The following is a 20,811-nucleotide window of genomic DNA, read 5'->3' as shown; positions in this document are numbered from 1 at the left end:
GATGAATCAATTCCATCATTAAAAGGAAGTAAAGTCTTCCAAAAAAGAAATGTGCTTCTTTGATTTAGGTCAGTAAGTTGTCATCCAGACCAGTTGTAGAGTCTACGAAAAACCTTGAAAAGTTTTATCGAAAATCAGCGGGAAATCCACGGACCTCAGCATCAAACATGGTCGCCAAGTGGTCAGACTTATCCTATCCATGAGAGGATCTATCTTGTAAAATGGGGAGGGCGCCATGCAAATTAGCTTGATAAGACTAATGAATCAGACTCCCAGAAAAGATGATTAAAAATCATCATTTAAGCCTGATATTACTCAATCCTTGAGATTGAATTTAAAGATTGAGAATTACGAACTCATGGAATTCAATGATATCTAAACTCGAGCTTGAATGAGAAAATATTTTGATCAAATTAAAACCGATTTGTTTTCTGAAAACCTATTTTCAATGCATTCATTACCATTGAACGTAAAATCCTAAGAATTCACATGGAATTCATTAGGTCACCTGAACCAAATCGGGTGTTAACCGTAAGAACAGTGGTTGCATAGCATGGTCGAAGACAGGACCTTGTGCCAGACCGAAAAATTATAGTGTGATCTTTACTATCTCTCCTACAAAGGATAGTAATTGCATCCGACACATTTTTGGACCATGAACAAATGCATGTCATTAGACATTGCCTTAACAGTTGCTTGTTCAATGCTTTCCTTTACAACTGGACGGTAGTTTACCGAAAGGTAATATACGGAGCAAGTATACTGGACGTGTTGCTTTCCCAATACAAGGTTAGCAAGTAGGTGACACAAAACCGCAAGTTTTGAGCTAAAATTTTAAAATCTAAAACCCACAAAAATATTTTGCAAACACCGGTGAAGGGTTATTCCGAAAAACATATCTAGGGTAAAAGCTAGAATGAATTTTCAAAAGATCAAATGTTTTCATAAAGATCCAATTTCCTAAAGGATCTAAATTTTCATAGTCATGTGGGACTGTAAACCACATCGTTACTATCATTGTTTATACCGCCGTATCAAAATCACTGTTGTATAAAGTGTGAGAATAAAAAAGTGATTTGAGTGAAGTGTGATTCTATTTCAAGTTCTGTATTGATTGAGGACAAGTAACGTTCAAGTGTGGGGATATTTGACAGTGCTCCAAATGAACATATATTTAGGCGCTATATCCTTCCAATATGTAAAGCTTTTAGTTACTATTGTTCTATTTTTATATAATAATCGTTTAAATAAATAAGTACGGAGACAAAAGAAGAAAACGACGATTTGAAGACGCAAATGACCAAAAAGCTCAAATGTACAAGACACAATCCAAGTGGTTGAAATTATTGATGAAAAATGTCTAAAAATGACAAGAGTACAAGCCGCAAAACGTAAAGTACAAGATATTAAATCATACGAAAAGACATCCGAAAATCCGAAATCGAGACATGAACCAACTATCAACGTACGAGACAACGGAGCTAAAATTACAAGTGAACTATGCACAAGAATATAATATAATATATATATAATTATATAAAATTATATATATTATATTATATATTAAAAAATTCAGCAGCCCACGTTTAAAATTCAAGTGTGAGCTGGAAATGGGTGTCTCGCGATCGCGGAGCTTCCATGCCTAAATCCATCGCGATCGCGGAGCTACAGAAATCAAATCTGGCCTATAAATACTGTGCCTTCTGCCGAATCCAATACACCATAATCAATCTTTCTTCTCTACAGAAATCAAATCTGGCCTATAAAGGTTATTTTACGGGTTTAAAGTCAGAGTTCTGTCCGTGTAACACTACGCGACTAATAACCACTATAAGTTATGTTCTTCCTTTTTAAATTAATGTCTCGTATTTAAGTTATTATTATGCTTGTTTAAGCCGAAGTAATCGTGATGTTGGACTAAATATTAAAGACGGGGTTATTGGACTTTGGACCATAATTGGGGTTTGGACAAAAGACCGACCCTTGTGGAAATTGGACTATGGGCTATTAATGGGCTTTATATTAACTAAATGATATCTCGTTAATTTAATATAGAGATTTATAATTTGACGTATTTATATATAACCACATACGCTTGACTGGGTACGGTAGGCGGGATATTTATAAATACTAATAATTGTTCATTTGACCGGACACGGGGATGGATTAATAGTCAACGGACTCATTAAAACAGGGGTGGATTACATTTAAGAGTAATTGGTGTAATTGTTAACAAAGTATTAAAACCTTGGATTAAACGCAATCGATAACCTGGTGTATTCATTAAACAAAGTATTAAGACCTTATTACAGTTTAAGTCCCCAATTAGTCGGAATATTTCACTTCGGGTATAAGGTTAATTTGGCGAAGACCCTCGCACTTTATAATTATGACCGATGGACTATTATCGACAAAACCAGATGGACTTATCAAATAATTCAGGACAAAGAACAATTAACCCAGGGTAATAAATTAAAATCAAAACGTCAAACATCATGAGTACGAAAGTTTAAATAAGCATAATATATTTTATTTCATATTTCCTCGTACTGTTATTTATTGTTATTTATTTTATCGTTAGTTAAATATCGTCATTTACTTTACGCTTCGCTTAAAATATAAAATTGACAAACCAGTCATTAAACGGTAAAACCCCCCTTTTATAATAATATAATTGTAATATATATTTATATTTTGTACAAATATAGTTATATAAAAATATAGTGTAAAATAAGCCGTCTCCCTCTGAAACGAACCGGACTTACTAAAAACTATACCACTCTACGATTAGGTACACTGCCTATAGTGTTGTAGCAGAGTTTAGGTATATCCATTCTATAAATAAATAAATAACTTGTGTAAATTGTATCGTATTTAATAGCATTTCGTAGTAAAAAATAATAGTATTTCGTACACACCGCTGCACACATCAGTCGGTCATCACTCGAGGGGTTTTACCACACACGATTCCCGTATGGATTCTTCGTGTTAGCCGATTTTCACCTGAGGGGCGGTAGGATTGTAATAATTTGTACCAAGAAAATAATTGAGTGTATGGGTGGGTGTCGACATCGCGTTTGACCCTCCGTGAGGGACTCCTAACCGTCGTTCAAAAAATATTTAATAATAAAAAAGGTGGATGCAGTGACGATTCCAGAAATAAAACTCAATGGGGTCCCGAAATTTTTTTAGTATTAATTATATTTGAATGTTACTTAATGGTGGTTTACCTGAAGAAAATTTAGAAATATATGAGGTTTAATAGTTAGAAATAGTAGTGTCATATACAATTTGATGAGTATAACGGATTTTTACTCCAAAATAACTACAAATTTAAATCTATGGGGTCTTCCAACTAAATTTAGTGGTGTCACATACAATTTGAAGAGTACGATATAATAAAAAAAATTCAAACTAGTGGTATCCCATGATTCTACGGGCTTTCATGTAGATTAGCCCTTGGGTGGATGTGGGTTCTAATCCATTCGTTATAAAACAGTATTACTAATATAATAAAGTGTTTCAAGTCGAATATGAATTAAACTTTTTAGTTATAATCATACCATACAAAATCTTTCTCAATTATTTTTGATGATGGATCGAGAAATAACAAACACAACTACTGTGAACACATGCCGTATTATCGACCATATTAATAGAATTATTATTATCATTTTATTATAAATAATAATAATAATAATAATAATAACAATAATAATAATAACAATAATAATAATAATAATAATAATAATAATAATAATAATAATATGATGATGATTAATGATGATGAATGATGATGATATTATTATTATTATTATTATTATTATTATTATTATTATCAATCATTATTATTATTACTATTATTATTATTTAAAAAAATAAATATATTATTATTATTACTACTATTATTACTATTTTTATTTATTAATATTAATATTAATACTAATATTATTATTATCATCATTAATAATAATAATATTATCCTTATTATTATTATTATTATTATTATTATTATTATTATTATTATTATTATTATTACTATTATTATTATTATTATTATTACTATCACTATTAGTATTACTATTGGTATTGTTGTTTTTGCTATTGCTATTATTATTGTAAAAAACATAGTACGTGTAAATTTTGTTTTCTATACGAATTAATTAAAGAAGTTAGTAAATAATCATGTGACAAAGGTCTCCTAGCTGCTCCGTTTTCTTAGGGTGATAAAGGCGATCTCGTCCATCCTTCTGGTTTCAATCAATCTCTTCAATCCAACAGGTCTCTCTTGCTTCACTGGTTATGGGTAAAACATCGGGAGGGGTTAAAAATACTGCAACGAAACCCCCAACTAGGGTTCTGCGCAGTCAAACGATAGATGGGAAGGAAGATAGTTCGGAGGGTGATTCTGATGGTGTTAAAAGTACCAGACGCTACACAGGTGACCGTAATTCACCCATTGATTCGCAGGTGCATGAGTCGAGTGGAGAACATCAGGAAGGTGAAAAAGTTGAAGGTCATACGGATTCATCAGACGATGAAGTTGATCCAAGAACTAAATTCAATAAAGAATTCCCTGATTTGGATTCGTTAGGAGGTTGTAATACTCAGAAAGATCTTAAGTTCCTGTAAACACTCCTGTGGTGGCTGTTAACACGACGAGTATGCAGGAGAAGAGTGATGATGGCTCTAAGCAATTCCCAAGTTATCTCTCTAAATTGAATGGTAAGCATGCTGACTCAAAGGTGAACTTTCGATATGTTGCTAGTCCATGTAATTTAGAAGATGATGTTGATGTTGAAATTCCAATAGCATCGGTTCTTGAAGTGAATGAACGTTACAATAACACACTATATGGTTATTTTCTTGGTAAAAGAGTAGCGTATCCGGTTGTCAAGAATTATGTTACTAATGTGTGGCGAAAGTTTGGTCTTGAAAAGGTGATGATGAATGCCAAGGGTTTCTTCTTCTTTAAGTTTGATACGGAGAGTGGCATGAATAATGTTCTAGAAGGAGGTCCATGGATCATTCTAAATATTCCCATCATCTTGAATAAGTGGTCTCCTGAAATTGCATTGACTAAAGAAGAATTACATAGCATCCCAGTTTGGGTCAAATTGCACGATATCCCACTAACGGGTTTTACTGAAGATGGACTAAGTATTATGGCGTCAAAAGTAGGTATCCCAATCATGCTCGATTCATATACTAGCACTATGTGCAAGGAATCTTGGGGTCGTCCTAATTTTGCTCGAGCATTAATTGAAGTGCCTGCTGAACATGTGATGAAAGAACAACTAAGAGTGGCAATTCCCAGCCCGTTGGGTAAGCCTAAAACAATTAGTACTATTCATGTTGAATATGAATGGAAGCCTCCAAGGTGTAACATGTGTGCAATCTTTGGTCATAATGACAATCAATGTCCAAAGCAAATAACGAAAGTGGTTGAGAATAAAAAGGTAGACGATGATGGATTTGTACTTCCTAAGCAACATAATAAGCAAACCAAAAAAGATAATGTGGGCAAAAGTGTTTCTTTTGCAGTGGGTAAATCAAAACAGAAACTAGTGTATATGCCTGTTAACCGATCGTAACACACTAAGCATTCAGCTAGTACATCGCAGCATATCCCTAGTACCTCTCATAATAAAGAAGTGGTGGAAACAAGTAATGCTTTCAGTGCGTTAGGCGTGGATAATGATAATATTGCTGATATCCAAAAGTTCCCGGATAAAGCATTACAGGATGAGGAAAGTGACGTAGAAGGATTCCAAAAGGATCCTACTGATTTTGGGGACAATTTTGAAGGTGCAAGCACACCTTATAAAAAGTTTCCCAATGAATAGCCTTGCTACATGGAATATTCGGGGGTTGAATAGCATCCTGAAACAGAAAGAGATTCGAGAAGTGGTTACGGGTAATAATTTATGTTTTTGTGCTATTTTGGAGTCTCATGTTGATATAAGTAAACTTAGTAATATCTGTGCATTGGTGTTTCGCCAATGGCAATGGACATCTAATAATAATTTATGTCAAGGTGGTACACGTATCATTATGGGTTGGAATTCACTTGTAGTGAATGTTATTATGATTGATATGTCGGATCAGGTTGTTCACTGTCTAATCCATTTTGTTCGTGAGGACAAACGCACATATGTCTCTATTGTCTATGCCAAAAACTACTATATTCATCGTCGAGATTTATGGGACAATTTGTGTAAGTATACTATTTTTGTGGGAAATCACCCTTGGGTGATTATGGGAGACTTTAATGTTTCTCTTAATCTTGAAGATTCAACAGTAGGTGGGTCTAACATTACATTGGCTATGCGAGAATTTCATGAATGTGTTAATCATATGAGCATGAGTGATGTTTCTCAGTCGGGTCTTCATTTTACTTGGAATCAAAGACCTAATGCTTCTGAAGGTATCCTCAAAAAGATTGATAGAATTATGGCTAATGATATATTTATTAATGAATTTTCGAATGCACATGCTGTATTTCTTCTGTATCGGATCTCTGATCATAGTCCGGCGGTGTTGAAAATTCTAACTTCTTACAACTCGAATATTAGACCGTTTAAGTTTTCTAACTTCATTGTTTATAAAGAGGGTTTTGATGATATTGTGTTGAAAGGATGGCAAAGGGTTCTTGTTGGTCACTTTATGTTCCAAGTTGTTAAAAAGTTGCGTGATTTAAAGAAACCTCTTAGACGATTGATGTGGCAACAAGCTAATGTTCATAACCGTGTTGTGCAGTTACGGCTTGAACTTGATCAAGCTCAAATTCGGCTTGATTCGGATCCTTTTTCTAATGACGCAAGAGAAGAACACTGCCACTTACTTCATGCTTATAACTCTGCGGTTATTGATGAGGAACGATTTTTGCAACAAAAAGCGAAGATTGAATGGCTGCGTGTGGGTGATAATAATACTAGCTTCTTTCATAAAGTGGTTAAAGGCAAACAACATAGAAATCATATTCTCACAGTGGAAGACAATATGGGCAACATTGTGGAGGGGCGAGATGTACCAGCATGCTTTGTATCGCATTTCATGAACTTCCTGGGTTATTCCTCGGACTCCACCCCGATCGACATTCCAGGTGATTTATTTACTCGTAAGATTTCTCATGATAAAGCTACTTATTTGATACGCCCAGTTCTAGCAGCGGAAATTAAATCCGCAATCTTTGATATTGGGAACAATAAGTCGCCTGGTCCAGATGGCTATACCGCCGAGTTTTTCAAGTCTACGTGGAATATTATTGGTGATGATATTGTTAGAGCTGTTCAAGACTTTTTTTCTAATGGCCAATTACTGACTGAAATTAATCACACGGTTATTGCTTTGATTCCAAAGGTTGAAACTCCAAGCAAAGTTACTGATTATCGCCCGATTTCTTGTTGTAATGTCCTATATAAATGCATTAGTAAAATTATTGCTAATCGTATAAAGGAGGTTCTTGATGATGTTATTAATATTAATCAATCGGCGTTCGTTTCGGGTCGCAGAATTTCTGATATTATTCTTCTTACTTAAGAGCTAATGCGAAATTACCATTTACATACGGGTGTCCCAAGATGTGCTTTTAAAGTTGATATTCAAAAGGCTTATAATACCGTTAGATGGGATTTTCTGGAAGTAGTCTTGACCCGGTTCGGTGTTCATCGTGTCATGGTGAGATGGATTATGAAATACATTTCAACTGTCTCGTTTTCGCTTAATATTAATGGTGAGTTACATGGTTACTTTAAAGGCAATCGAGGGTTACGTCAGGGAGATCCTCTGTCTCCGTATTTGTTTACGATGGTCATGGAAATTTTGTCTCTTTTATTAGCACGTTCAGCTCGAATGACAGATGGATTTCAATACCATCCGAAGTGTGAAGAACAAAAGATTATTAATTTGTGTCTTGCTGATGATTTATTTATTTTCTCTCATGCGGATTTGGTATCTGTTACTAGTTACTACTATAAGCGAAACTCTTCACCAATTCACAGCTTGGTCAGGTTTAGTCTCAAGTTTGCCGAAAAGTACAGCTTATTTTGCTAATGTGTGATAAAGCACGAAAGACCTGATTCTAAATATTTTGCCATTTGAGGAAGGATCGCTTCCGATTAAATATTTAGGAGTTCCATTGATTTCTTCACAACTTTATTATCGTGATTGTAAGGTTCTTGTCGATAACGTAAGGAATAGGGTGGAGAAGTGGAAAAATCGTTTTTTATCTTTTGCAGATAGACTTCAACTGATTGTTTTAGTTTTGTCTTCAATGCAAGTTTATTGGCAATCCGTCTTCGTTCTTCCATGTGCTACGTTAAAATAAATTGAATCCTTGATGAGAGGATTCTTATGGTGCCAACGTACGCTCAAAAAAGGAAAATCGAAAGTTAAATGGAAAGATGTTTGCTTACCAAAAACAGAAGGAGGTTTGGGGATAAAGAGTCTTTCCGAGTGGAACTCTGCTCTTATTTTGACTCATATTTGGAGGCTTATCTCACACAAAGATTCCTTATGGGTCCGTTGGATTCACACTCATAAGCTTGCAGGTCGAAACTTTTGGAACATTGATACTCAGCCAAATGCCAGTTGGAGTTGGCGGAAAATTCTTGAAGTTCGTGAGCTGGTTAAAGGAAGATTTATTCATATTGTTAATAATGGTGAGATTACTTCGATGTGGTACGATATATGGTGTGACTTTGGCCCTCTCGCAGACTTAGTTTCGACTAGAATGATATACCAGGAGGGTTATGATCCTTCATTCTCGATCAAGGATATGGTTCTAGCAAATAATATGAATTGGCCAGTTAGTTGGTTGTCTCGTTTTCCTCAACTTGCCACGATTTCAGCCCCGGATCTTTCTTCGGTCCCAGATGCTATTAAATGGCGTGATATTGATGGTAATTTACATGATTTCTCGATCCACCTTGTATGAGAGTTTATTCGCGGCAAATCCAATCAGGTTCCGTGGGCTTCGATTATTTGTTTCTCGAATAATATTCCTAAGCATACTTTTGTTTTGTGGCTGCTTATGGGAGAAAAGTTAAAGACTCAAGACAAGCTCAAACATTGGGAAGTTTCGGAGAATCAAGTTTTGCTTTGTTCGTTATGTGAGCAGGTTTCAGATTCACATGACCATTTGTTCTTCAATTGCCCGTATTCTCTTCAGGTTTGGAATCATGTGAAAAATCATATGGAATTTCCTATTTTTAGCAATGCATGGAAAGATTTTACATTGCTGGTTAGCCCATTTGCTAAAAGAAGGATTGCTCGAATCATTGTGGTCAAGTTGTTATTTACGGCTACTATCTATAGTGTGTGGCAGGAGAGAAACAATCGCTTGTTTAAGAAGAAAAAGAGATCGGTGGATCAAGTTTATAAAGACATTTATGCTACTGTTAGGTTGAAGTTAATGACCATCAAATGGAAGAAGACTCCACAGATGCTAAGATTGAAATCGGATTGGAAGATATCTTGAGTCTTTTTATGTTATGTGTGTAAGTGAGCTGTTAGCTCTTTCTATGTTTGGCTAGATGTAGCTTGGTTTTTTGAGAGGTTATAGGATTTACCTATAACTGTTTGTGCGTATTTGTAAACATTCTTTATTCTTTATAATAAGATTCACCGGGTAAAATCCATTACCAAAAAAAATTAAAGAAGTTAGCTAGCTAATCAATATATGCAAATTAATGAATGCACATATCAATATCAATATATTATGATATGATACATCGTAATGTTTTAGAATTAATCAAGTTTATAGCTTCATTATATATTATATATACAAGGTTGCGTCCGTTGCGGCGCCCGTTTCAGCCGTCTTTACAACACTGATTATATAAGTATATCAATTACGTCAATGTTAGCATTAGCAATTGCGTGGTAAATATTTCCATGCATATACGTGTGCCCATGCTGACATCATACGTAGAAATTTTATGCATGCAATTAGCATTATATAATTTAATACGCAATCAATATACGGAGTAAATTATTATGTAGATATATATATGACCCTTAAAGAACGCACAATACGTCATTAGTCAAAAACAATGATATAGTATAGATAGTGGCTATTCTAGGATCAAAATTTAATGAGGTCACAAAAATTTATTCGATAACTTTCTTGCACAAAATATTGAATATGTCGGGTCAAATCGGGTCGCACCCAAAACCCAAACATAATACTACGTATTAGATAATACTTGCAAAATACAAGGTTGTTCATATTTTTTACTATTGTTATTACAACAACCACCGTATACAAAGGGGCCTAAGAAATTAAAAAAAAAAAAAAAAAAAAAAAGTTTTGTTTAACTTTTTGTTTAAATATTCAAAAAAAACCCGTACTATAAAATCATAAGTGGACTAATTTCAAATATTTTATTGTTCCAAACTATCAAATTATAAATTCTAAAAATATATGTGGTCCCATTATTAAATTTAATGGTGTCCTGTACAGTAAAAAAAATAGTGGTAAATTCGAAAAACAAGTAGTGTCACGGAACCCCATGGGTCAAGCCTTAAACTCACCGGTGAGTATAGAACAAATTTAGATGCCCATATGATGCAGCGGATCAACGCATCAATAATTTAGACATTTATATTTATTTACGCAGATCGTTACAAAAAGTTTATAATGGTTATATAAATTAATGGGACAGCTATTTATTTTGGTAATTAAATATATAATATAACGACTCTATTTTTTTCATCAATTCTTTAACGACCGTTAGTTGACATTTTGTGTCAAATGTTTGGAAGATAACATTTACGGAGTATATGTTATAAACTTATAATTAACTATAAATATAAGGGGTAGAATATTTAATACTGTAAGAAACATAGTGGAAAACTTGGATTTGCAATAGAGAAGTTTTTAAATATAACGGTAATTTTAATAAATTGTTTGAAATTCATGCATAAAATATGGTGAACGCCAAAACTAAATGGTTGTTCCTTTTTAGGCCGGATCAATATTGTCACGAATGACCTGCGAAATATAAACTTTATTAACCAATTACATGAAGATGGTAGTAAGTGTTAACGTTCATCGGCCCCAACAAGCAAATTGAGAAATTATATTGGACATGGTTAAGACTTTGTAATATATTTAGATCCCGAATAATTTGCCAACTTTGATATCCTTGCTTATTGGAAAGAAAAGGAATCAACTATCCAATTTTAGCGGCTATAGCTTGTGACTTACTATCGTTCAAGCTTCAATGGTTCCTTCCTAATAGGCCTTTTACGTTAGGGGTCGAATTATTTTCAAAAGAATGTCAAGACTAACTCCCGAAGCCGTGGAAGTGTATGTTTGTTTGAAAGATTATTTGGACAGTGTGGGTAGGATCTAAAATCAAATATTGTCGGAAGGTCCTATGTTACAAGACGTTGAAGAAGTTATTGTTAATGAAGAAGTCGAAACAGGACTATCACCTCCGACTACCGAATTAGAAGAAGGTGAATTTGAAGACATTGATCCGGAATCGATAAATGTATATGGAATGTTGAATGAAGACAACGACTACTAATAAACTTAAGTATAACGAGTGACGGCCATGCCAAAGCTCGATATACTCAGTACACGAATACGTTTCTGGGTGATGGTCATGCCGAAGCTCAAAATATATTCGTATTATTATTTTTAGTTGTAAAATTGTATGGTTTGAATAAAAGTTGCGATTATATATATATATATATATATATATATATATATATATATATATATATATATATATATATATATATATATATATATATATATATTGTTTAAGCATTATAATTTATGATTATGTTGTTAATATAATTTATAGATGTTTATACGTATAAAAATCAAACCGTTAAAAATCGAATTTGGAAAAAACAATTGAACCGCTAATAGTCGAACCGTTTAAAATCGAATCCGGGAGAAAATCGAACTCGAATCTGAAATAAAACCTAGAAAAATCGAACCGGTAAACCGGTTGAAAAAAACCATCTCCATTTAGCTGAGTGGTTACAGCCCTTCTGAGAATTTCATAATACAATTTGCTTTGTAGTTGATTATGGAGTTCACTAGAGGCATCGATGTCAGAGTCTCTCCTATGACAGTTGTTCAGGGGTGATTCCCAAGGGTGACTACACACAGAGCCTGTCCTATGGCAGTTGTTCGGTGGAACATACTTGACATGTAAAACAGATATGATCGGGTGGTGTGAACTTCTTTGGTGGTCACCCTTCAGTGACTTCAATCTCGCTGCTCAAAAGAAAAACCGTTTAAAAATCGAAAAAACTGATTTTGAACATTTAAAACCCGGTTGAAAATAACAAAAAACCAATTTCGAACTGTTAAAACCGAACAAAAACCGAAACCAAACTAGATTTTCAAAAAACCAATACCGTAAACCGTAAAAACCGATTTTTTTTGCACCCGATGAATGGTGAAACATGACTAGTTCCTTGTTTGAGAGGAAGGGAGTTGCTCATAGTACTGGACAGGGCCCAAAAAGACTGGGCTAGGCCTTGCTCATCGAGTCATCGGTAGCATGTATAAATATATACTCGTATTCAAATTTCTTAAACATAAATATTCAAAAACATTACAAGGAATTGATGATGTAATAACATGAAATTTCATCAACAGATAGCAGAACAGACTGAAAGGGTGACCAATCATTATACTAATTCGTAATAGTAATTTTACAAATCAAGATGAACACTAGATACTTGTTAGAATTTGTATAATGATTGGGTATCATATTTTTCACAATAGATACATCAAGAAACTTGACAAATAAAAGGTTGTATGATAGCAAAATTTACACTGAACGAAATTTAAAACTTTTATTAGCTAGCTTCATATATGTAATCTCTCGATACTTTCAGACATGTCCGTTATCTGACAATCAGTTTTTTACGGCTTCGTTAGCCTTTTGAGGTTCGCTTCTTTCTTGTTGCTTCTTCTTCTCCCTGCAACAGCGAAACTTAAAGGCTTAATAAACATAACTATAACTATACTAATATTTTGGTATTAGTTAAGGGCTATTAAAGTTTCAAAATTAACAAGATATTAGATGACAAAATTCTTTTAAAAGTACCTTTCGACATATTCTTTTAGAAGTTCTTTTGCTTGAACAAGCTTTGAGAGCAGATTACGGTAAACGTCAAGGTCCCTATCAACACTTTTCTTGTTGATATTAAGTGCTGCACAAAGCTGAAACGCCGAAAAAAATAACTTAATAAATTTCAAGTGTATATCTCAATCCGCAGGGCACATTGGGTCAAACACCAAAATGTTACGCAAATTTTAATTTTTCTACAGAAATGTGGAAAAGATGGACATTGGCCTAGCAGTATCGAGATGACAATAAAAGGCCATATGATGAATGATGGACCGATAGACTTTTAATTACCTTCTCTAAAATGGTGGGGTCCGTAGCATTTGCCAATTCTAGAAGACGAAACAAGCCAACAGCAATGAAACGACTATAGCTAAAATTACCACCGCCTCCTGCTCTTGCTGCAACATCCTTTAAAATGTCCTCAACCTCCCCTGTTTTAGACGAAAAGTCAACCAACGAAGTCGGATTTTGAGCACGGCCCCATGCTTCCAATTTCTGTGCATCAGCCCTGCAGTAGTAATTGGTTAACATAATTTAGTCATATTAGTGTTCATTCATTATATACGCAAAAGAGCATATATCAGAAATAGATCACATAACTACCAAAATTTAAGTGTAGTTAACAAAAGATCATTTCGCATATTCCAGGAACTGTGATTCATTTTTGTCAAGAAAAAGGTAACTTAAAATTACCAGGACGTCTCATTAGTCGAATTATAAAAAAACAGCCTTTGTAAACGTTTTTTTAATTAATGCATATAAAAGGATAATAATACTAGTTGTGATGTGGTCCAGCGGTTGGTGGTCTGCTTCCCTTGGGGGAGTCAGGAGTTCGATCCCCGTTGGCTACATATTAAAAACACAATTTCATCTCTGCCATGAAGTATTCACCCATGGCACCTTTCCCATATCGTTTGGGAGGTGAAGGGGAAGGGGGGTTGTACTTGGCCGTGTCCTTAGATCGGTTTCAAGGTTTCCTCCCGGGCAGCGATGGGGGCGGGGTTATTATCGCTGCATTGGCATAGTCGAAACGGGAGATGATCGCAACGAGTGGTTTAGTCCCCCTCGGGTGATCCCAATCGCTGTTAAAAAAAAAGGATAATAATACTAAAAAGTTATCAATAGAAAAAAAATCCATGTGCAATTAAACTGTTTGATACTGTAAACATTTTCCTGATTTGATTTATGAAAAAAATATGTAAATCAATGGATAATTATATAGGTATTTTAAAATTTTGAGCGGTGTGCGGTTAAAAGCTTCGCACATGTCCCTAAGACGCCTTTGAAAATCACATTGAACCTTATAATGTAGGTAACCAGAAGAAGTTTAAAATTTGAACTTTCAATCTATTTTTTATACTTGCCCTTGAATCCTTAGAGGTTGAGTGGATAGAAAATGGACCTGTATTGTTGTGGGTCCTCATTTAGCGCGTTAACGTAAGCTTGAAAGATTGCTTCTCTATCAGCATCACTTGGGTATCCTTCCATAAGTTGGTCAAAAACCGTAACAAAACCCAAAGCAAATACTGCATCATATTGATACGTCTTTTTGTATCTCATTAAATGTTGCTGTACAATTAGTTCTTGAAGCACCGTGTTGTATATACTTGGTATCGGACGTTTATAAGCATTCAGAAACTTGGATTTTGTCTCGGACACTGGTGGTGGTATATCTGATCAATCCAAAACCAAATGTCAATAATAAAACTTTGGGTGCATGAGAAAGGGTCAGAAACAGACATAGATACCCCCGGTTAGACAATATAGTTTTGAATAAAAAATACTTACCCTCAAGTGCACGCGGGAAAGTTTCCTCATCCGTTTATTCTTTTATTTTTATATTTTTTTGGAACGGCTGAAATCCGTTTATTGTGTTAACTACTAACAAGCAAGAAAATTGTACATACCCCACATTTGCAATATTACTATCTTATGTTACCCTTTTTGACAATTTGCCATAGTAAAATCTACTACTCCTCTGGTCTCATTATTATTATTTTTTTTTTTTTTTTGAAAGGCAATAATTATAATTATATTAATAGAAATAAACTATCAAGATGCTAGAAAGAACAAACATGATCACATAACACGACGACCCTCCACCGAACCTTCTACACTGCAATGACTTCAACCCGATTCGACAATCGACACTAACACACGAATCTAAACATGACTAGGTCAATTGAAAACCAACAACAACGAACATAAAACTATTACACTCAAACATATAGCAACACATGAAAGATCACTCTAGAAAGGAAACCACCTTTTTAACCAACATATCACATGACCACATCAAGGCAAGCACTCGAAATGAAAACATGGAAACGGAGCACACCGAATACGACCCGAAAAGCACACCACGAAACCCACTAAAATTTAAACCAAAATTCCGATCAGTTTTCTGTTTTGATTGTCTCATTAACTGTGTCTATTGTTGATCAATCAGAAAGATTTAAGCGGATATAGATGAAAACTGATTACTGAAAATCGTGATGGAGTGCATTGCTATTGAAAGTTATTGGCAAATGTTGGCGCAGGTTCGAACCCTGGTATATTGTTGGCATCCGACTTTTACATGTTGAATTTGATAATACAATCATACAAAAATCCTAACCAATATTGAAAATATCATGGAGATACACTTCCTATCTCTAACTGATATACATTTATCTAATACTATGTTACCCTTTTAGCTATTTCCCCTACTAAAGTCTAGATTACTACATTGCTAATGCATATATATAATTTTTATAAAAAAATAAATTATAAGTGTGAAAAGACTGAACTTGCCTGATCCGGGGGACATGCAATGGACAACGAAACGAGAAGTCGATTTTGAGGATCGAAAGTTACTGGAATGACAAGAGAAACTAGTAGAAACCTTAAAGGCGTTAAAATTGGAAACAAGAGATGGGAGATATATTTTTCTTTCTGATGATGATGATGAGTGAGTGACTCCACAAAATGAAATTGAAGCAACAGCTGCAGCCATTTGTGTACTATTGTTATTAGTTTGTTACAAACACAAAATGCAACAACAATGGAATACAAATACAAATTTTAATAAGAATGAAAGAAGTATATGAATATATTATTAGATTAGATCATATTTTAATTGAAAAGGGAAGACATTGCAAAGTGGAGTTGCAGGGGGGAAAAATAGGAAAAATAAGGAAGGGGTCAAGTGAGGTTGAAAATGTGTGGCTTATCTCTTGTGTTATCCATTGCAACAGCAGGATGAGTTGTCACTTGTGACTTTTAGTAGCCAGTAGATATGTTACACGTTGGACTAATATGATGCTGACGTGACTTTTTTCTTGTTTTTTAAGAATCTCAGATTGAAAAAACTCCACGTATTAAGAAAAATCATATAGTTTTTCATTAAGGGCCACATACAATCATACACTTCTTTCACTGAACTTCTCTCCTCCATATCAGCGTCACATCAGCATAAACTCTTTAACATTCCTTTCACATTCCTTTCACTAAACACTCACAATCATATACTCCATTTCAAACTTTAACAAATTTTAAATTATTATTTAAATACATAAAATAAATACCAATAACATTTTATTAAATAAGATTAAAATATTACATTATTAAGAAATTAAAAAACATTACATAATTAAAAATAAAAGACAATACATAAAAAAAAAAAAAAAAAAAAACGTTGCATTATTAATAAAAAACAAATACGAACTTATTATTAAAAAAGAGCTACTCGAGTGGTGTCAGGTCGTCTTCTTCGTCTTCGTCTTCGTCTTCGTTTTGTTGTTCTTCGGTGTCTTCGTCGGTTAACAAGATCGTCTTCATTTTTTGTCGATACTTTTGAAGTATTTGTTGGTCTTCCGTTGGCAAGTCCGGGTTGATGCTTGTGTTGAAAATTTGAAAGACGCGATTCATTACTTTCATTAAAGACGATTGGTGTTTTTGTTTTTGGGTTAAAGGAATTTCTTTTTGAGCGACCAACAGTTGAGAACAAACTTCTTCGGATGAACAAGACGAGGCGGCATCGGACGAAGCCGAACTCTTTCCGATTTTTCTACCGGCTAGTCGACCCGGTGGATGTCGGATTGCGTCTTCCCCGAATAAAGTAGTGTGATCGGGGTTTGGATCAACCCTTAAAGGTTGATCGTCCCCCAAAGTGATCGGTGACTCGGGTATTGGACGCCTACGCCTACGGGATGTCATTATGCCATCCGGGACAGAAAACTTCGGACACCTTCTGAGTACTTTTCATGCTTTGTAATGCGTAAACACGGCACTTTGACGCTTCCGATATTCATCACCCGCCGTTTCAATGATATCCGCGTCATTAGCTCCACTTGCCAAATTTTTTTTTTTAATTGGTTGTAAATACTAATAAAAACTTTGATATCTCTTGCCTTTTTCGTCCATTTCCCGGTTATTTGATCGTTGTTTCTTTTTCGATCGGCGACTTGATTATAGTTGGATACAACCGTAGTCCAAAACGAATCGGCCGATTGTGAATTTCTAATTTTCAGATTTTCCGTCGCATCGAGCCAACGTTCGGCCAAAATTACTTCTTCTTCCGGAGTCCAATTCATTAATTGACTTTTCTGCTTTTCACTTCCTTCGCCTACTTTAGATTTTCCCTTTCTTTTAGATTTTTGTTTTTCGGTCTCGGGTTGTGTTTCGGGTACGCTTTCAAGCGTCGGTTTGTTATATGTTGTGGCAAATTGTATGGAAGTTTGTTGTTGAGATTGTGAAAAGAATTGTTGTTGGGGGATAGGAAATTGTGGTTGTGTATAGTATGGATTCATGTTTTGATATTGTAATTGTTGTTGAAATGGTAGTGTTGGTGGTTGAACAAATTGTAATTGTTGTTGAAATGGTAGTTGTTGTGATGGGACAAATTGTTGTTGTTGAGAAAAACTAGTTTGGCTTGGAGACGAATTGCTAGCTTGGTTCGATGATGAATGATTCGGTGACGAGATTGGATTGTTTAACATATGGTTAAAGAAATCGTTGTTATTTTGTTGAGACGTTTTTTTTTTTTGAATGGAAGATTGGGAGTGTATAAAAGTGTTTGAGTTTAAATAAAGATTGAGAGTGTTGAGTGGGTTGAGTGGTTTTGTTTGTGTAGTATGTGTATGTATATATAGATAGGTAAATAAATATGTAAAAGAAAAAAAAAACTAAAAATTAAATTATGTAGCCATTGGGGGGGGGGGGACAAAAAAGAAAATAGTGGGCCCACAAAGAGACCGTTAGAAGGGGGTGATGTAGTGACCCGAACTTTTTCATGTTTATATATATTAAATGAAGATGATATTTACATGATTAAATGTTTTCAACATGTTAAGCAATCAAACTTGTTAAGACTTGATTAATTGAAATAGGTTTCATGTAGACAATTGACCACCCAAGTTGACCGGCGATTCACGAACGTTAAAACTTATAAAAACTATATGATATATATATATATATATATATATATATATATATATATATATATATATATATATATATATATATATATATATATATATATATATATATATATATGGATATGTATATAGCTAACATGATATTATGAAAAGTAAGTATCTCACTAGGTATATTAACAATGAGTTATATACATAAAATGAGACTATTGAATTATGAAACTCGAAACGATATATATAACGATTATCGTTATAGCAACACCTTACTAAATACATATGTATCATATTAAGATATATTCATTGTTGGTGATTTGTGTCACCAATATGATTTAAGTGTAATGGGATTAATTTGTTAACCAAAATAACCTTGATAAATATCGAACAAGTTTGAGAAAGTGTGGAGTGCACACTTTTTGAACTTATCTTAATTATGACGGGGGTTCGGGGGCAGCGCCCCTGATAGCGGGGTCCAAGGGGTGGCAACCCCTGGCGGGGTCCAAGGGCCAGGTCAGCTCGGAATTTTTTTTTTGTTTGGGTTAATATCGCTTTATTAAAAATGTGTTAAAATTTGATTTAAAACTTTCAACAACATTAAATGAGATCGTTAACTTAAAGCTTTCAAAAACAACACTACATGTAACGACTAACGATGACTTAACGACTCAGTTAAAATGAATATACATGTAGTGTATTAAGGTGTATTAGTACACTTTTGAAAGACTTCAAGACACATATCAAAGTACTTCTACTTAGCAAAAATGCTTACAATTACATTTCCATTCATTTTCATCAACAATTCTACTCGTAGTCATTCAGTATTCGTACCCGTATTATACACAGCTTCTAGACGTACTTACTATGAGTATATACCAATAGGAACTAGCATGGGATTCCACTCTTGATTATGTCATGCATGACTAATCAAATTTAACTTCTACCATGAACTAGTCAACTAACTAGAACTCCTTTTAACCCCATTCATCATTCACCACTCACCAATCAATCCATTTCACTTCCAATTCTCTTTCTAATTCTCTCTAAACACACACACACTCTTAGGAACGAAATTTCCAGTAAACTAATCATCATCTTCATCAAAAATTACTTTAAGAATCAAGCTATAATCATCATAGGAAGAACACTTCAAGAACACTTCGAAAATACTTTCAAGTTTGCTAGTTTATTTTCAATCTTGTAAATCCATTCCAAGTAATCATCTAAGATCAAGAAACCTTTGTAAATTACAGTAGGTTATCTTTCTTATTCAAGGTAATATTCATATCCAAACTTTGATTCGATTTCTATAACTATAAACTATCTTAATTCGAGTGATAATCTTACTTGAACTTGTTTTCGTGTCATGATTCTACTTCAAGAACTTTCAAGCCATCCAAGAATCCTTTGAAGCTAGATCAATTTTTGTCACTTCCAGTAGGTTTACCTACTAAACTTTAGGTAGTAATGATGTTCTTAACATCATCCGATTCATATATATAAAACTATTTTATTCGAAGATTATAACATGTAATCACTAGAACATAGTTTAGTTAACTCTAAACTTGTTCGCAAACAAAGTTAATCCTTATAAATTAAATTTTAAAATCAACTAAACATATTTTCTATATCTATATGATATGCTAAATTAATGATTTAAAACCTGAAAATACGAAGAACACCGTAAAACCGGATATACGCCGTCGTAGTAAAATCGGGGGCTGTTTTGGTTTGGATAATTAAAAATTATGAAAAACTTTGATTTAAAAGCTATTCTTCTGAGAAAATGATTTTTATTATGAACATGAAACTATATCCAAAAATCATGGTTAAACTCAAAGTGGAAGTATGTTTTCCAAAATGGTCATCTAGACGTCGTTCTTTCGACTGAAATGACTACCTTTACAAAAACGACTTGTAACCTGTATTTCTAACTATAAACTTATACTTTTTCTATTTATATTCATAAACTTAAGTTCAATATGAAACCACAGCAACTTGAATCACTCAAAACGGATTTAAAACGAAGAAGTTATGGGTAAAACAAGATTGGATAATTTTGCTTGTTGTAGCTACGTTAAATTTGTAACAAATCTATACAAATCATAACTTAACCAACTTATATTGTATTATACATGTATTCTAACATATATTATGTAATCTTGGGATACCATAGACACGTATACAATGTTTTGATATATTATATCGACCCATCTATATATATTATTTGTAACAACCATAGACACTCTATATGCAGTAATGTTTGAGTTAGCTATACAGGGTTGAGGTTGATTCCA

General features: G+C 33.9%; 4 protein-coding genes across 4 annotated transcripts; 3 read left to right on the top strand and 1 right to left on the bottom strand.

The window, feature by feature from the left end:
* The first annotated feature begins 7,548 nt into the window (after positions 1-7,548).
* On the top strand, positions 7,549-8,055 carry LOC139849814 (secreted RxLR effector protein 78-like). Its single transcript, XM_071839435.1, has one exon. The coding sequence runs from the start codon at positions 7,549-7,551 to the stop codon at positions 8,053-8,055; it is 507 nt and encodes a 168-aa protein (XP_071695536.1).
* Positions 8,056-8,341: 286 nt separating this feature from the next.
* Positions 8,342-8,938, top strand: LOC139849813 (uncharacterized mitochondrial protein AtMg00310-like). The gene has a single exon (XM_071839434.1). It carries the CDS (start codon positions 8,342-8,344, stop codon positions 8,936-8,938), a length of 597 nt encoding a protein of 198 aa, XP_071695535.1.
* A 96-nt stretch (positions 8,939-9,034) lies between these two features.
* LOC139849811 (uncharacterized) lies at positions 9,035-9,481 on the top strand. The gene has a single exon (XM_071839433.1). It carries the CDS (start codon positions 9,035-9,037, stop codon positions 9,479-9,481), a length of 447 nt encoding a protein of 148 aa, XP_071695534.1.
* A 3,161-nt stretch (positions 9,482-12,642) lies between these two features.
* Positions 12,643-16,277, bottom strand: LOC139846837 (protein THYLAKOID FORMATION1, chloroplastic-like). The gene is made up of 5 exons (XM_071836370.1): positions 15,900-16,277; positions 14,509-14,779; positions 13,398-13,614; positions 13,083-13,198; positions 12,643-12,954 (listed from the first exon to the last, which is right to left on the bottom strand). Exons 1-5 carry the CDS (start codon positions 16,099-16,101, stop codon positions 12,891-12,893), a joined length of 870 nt encoding a protein of 289 aa, XP_071692471.1. The 5' UTR covers positions 16,102-16,277; the 3' UTR covers positions 12,643-12,890.
* Between the last annotated feature and the right edge of the window lie 4,534 nt (positions 16,278-20,811).

Source organism: Rutidosis leptorrhynchoides, chromosome 5 (genome assembly GCF_046630445.1).
Source record: "Rutidosis leptorrhynchoides isolate AG116_Rl617_1_P2 chromosome 5, CSIRO_AGI_Rlap_v1, whole genome shotgun sequence".
NCBI lineage: Eukaryota > Viridiplantae > Streptophyta > Magnoliopsida > Asterales > Asteraceae > Rutidosis > Rutidosis leptorrhynchoides.
The sequence above is the reverse complement of the archived record's forward strand: the minus strand, read 5'-3'. Positions and strand labels throughout refer to the sequence as shown.

What these genes read in the sequence shown, in the direction of transcription:
- LOC139849813 (XM_071839434.1), top strand. Translation starts at nt 8,342, where the DNA reads ATGAGAGGATTCTTATGGTGCCAACGTACGCTCAAAAAAGGAAAATCG.
- LOC139849811 (XM_071839433.1), top strand. Translation starts at nt 9,035, where the DNA reads ATGGGAGAAAAGTTAAAGACTCAAGACAAGCTCAAACATTGGGAAGTT.
- LOC139846837 (XM_071836370.1), bottom strand. Translation starts at nt 16,101, where the DNA reads ATGGCTGCAGCTGTTGCTTCAATTTCATTTTGTGGAGTCACTCACTCA. An exon ending in GAGGACCCACAACAATACAG is followed by an intron (nt 13,615 to 14,508) that starts GTCCATTTTCTA and finishes TTACTACTGCAG; the next exon opens with GGCTGATGCACAGAAATTGG. An exon ending in CTAAAAGAATATGTCGAAAG is followed by an intron (nt 12,955 to 13,082) that starts GTACTTTTAAAA and finishes TCGCTGTTGCAG; the next exon opens with GGAGAAGAAGAAGCAACAAG.
- LOC139849814 (XM_071839435.1), top strand. Translation starts at nt 7,549, where the DNA reads ATGCGAAATTACCATTTACATACGGGTGTCCCAAGATGTGCTTTTAAA.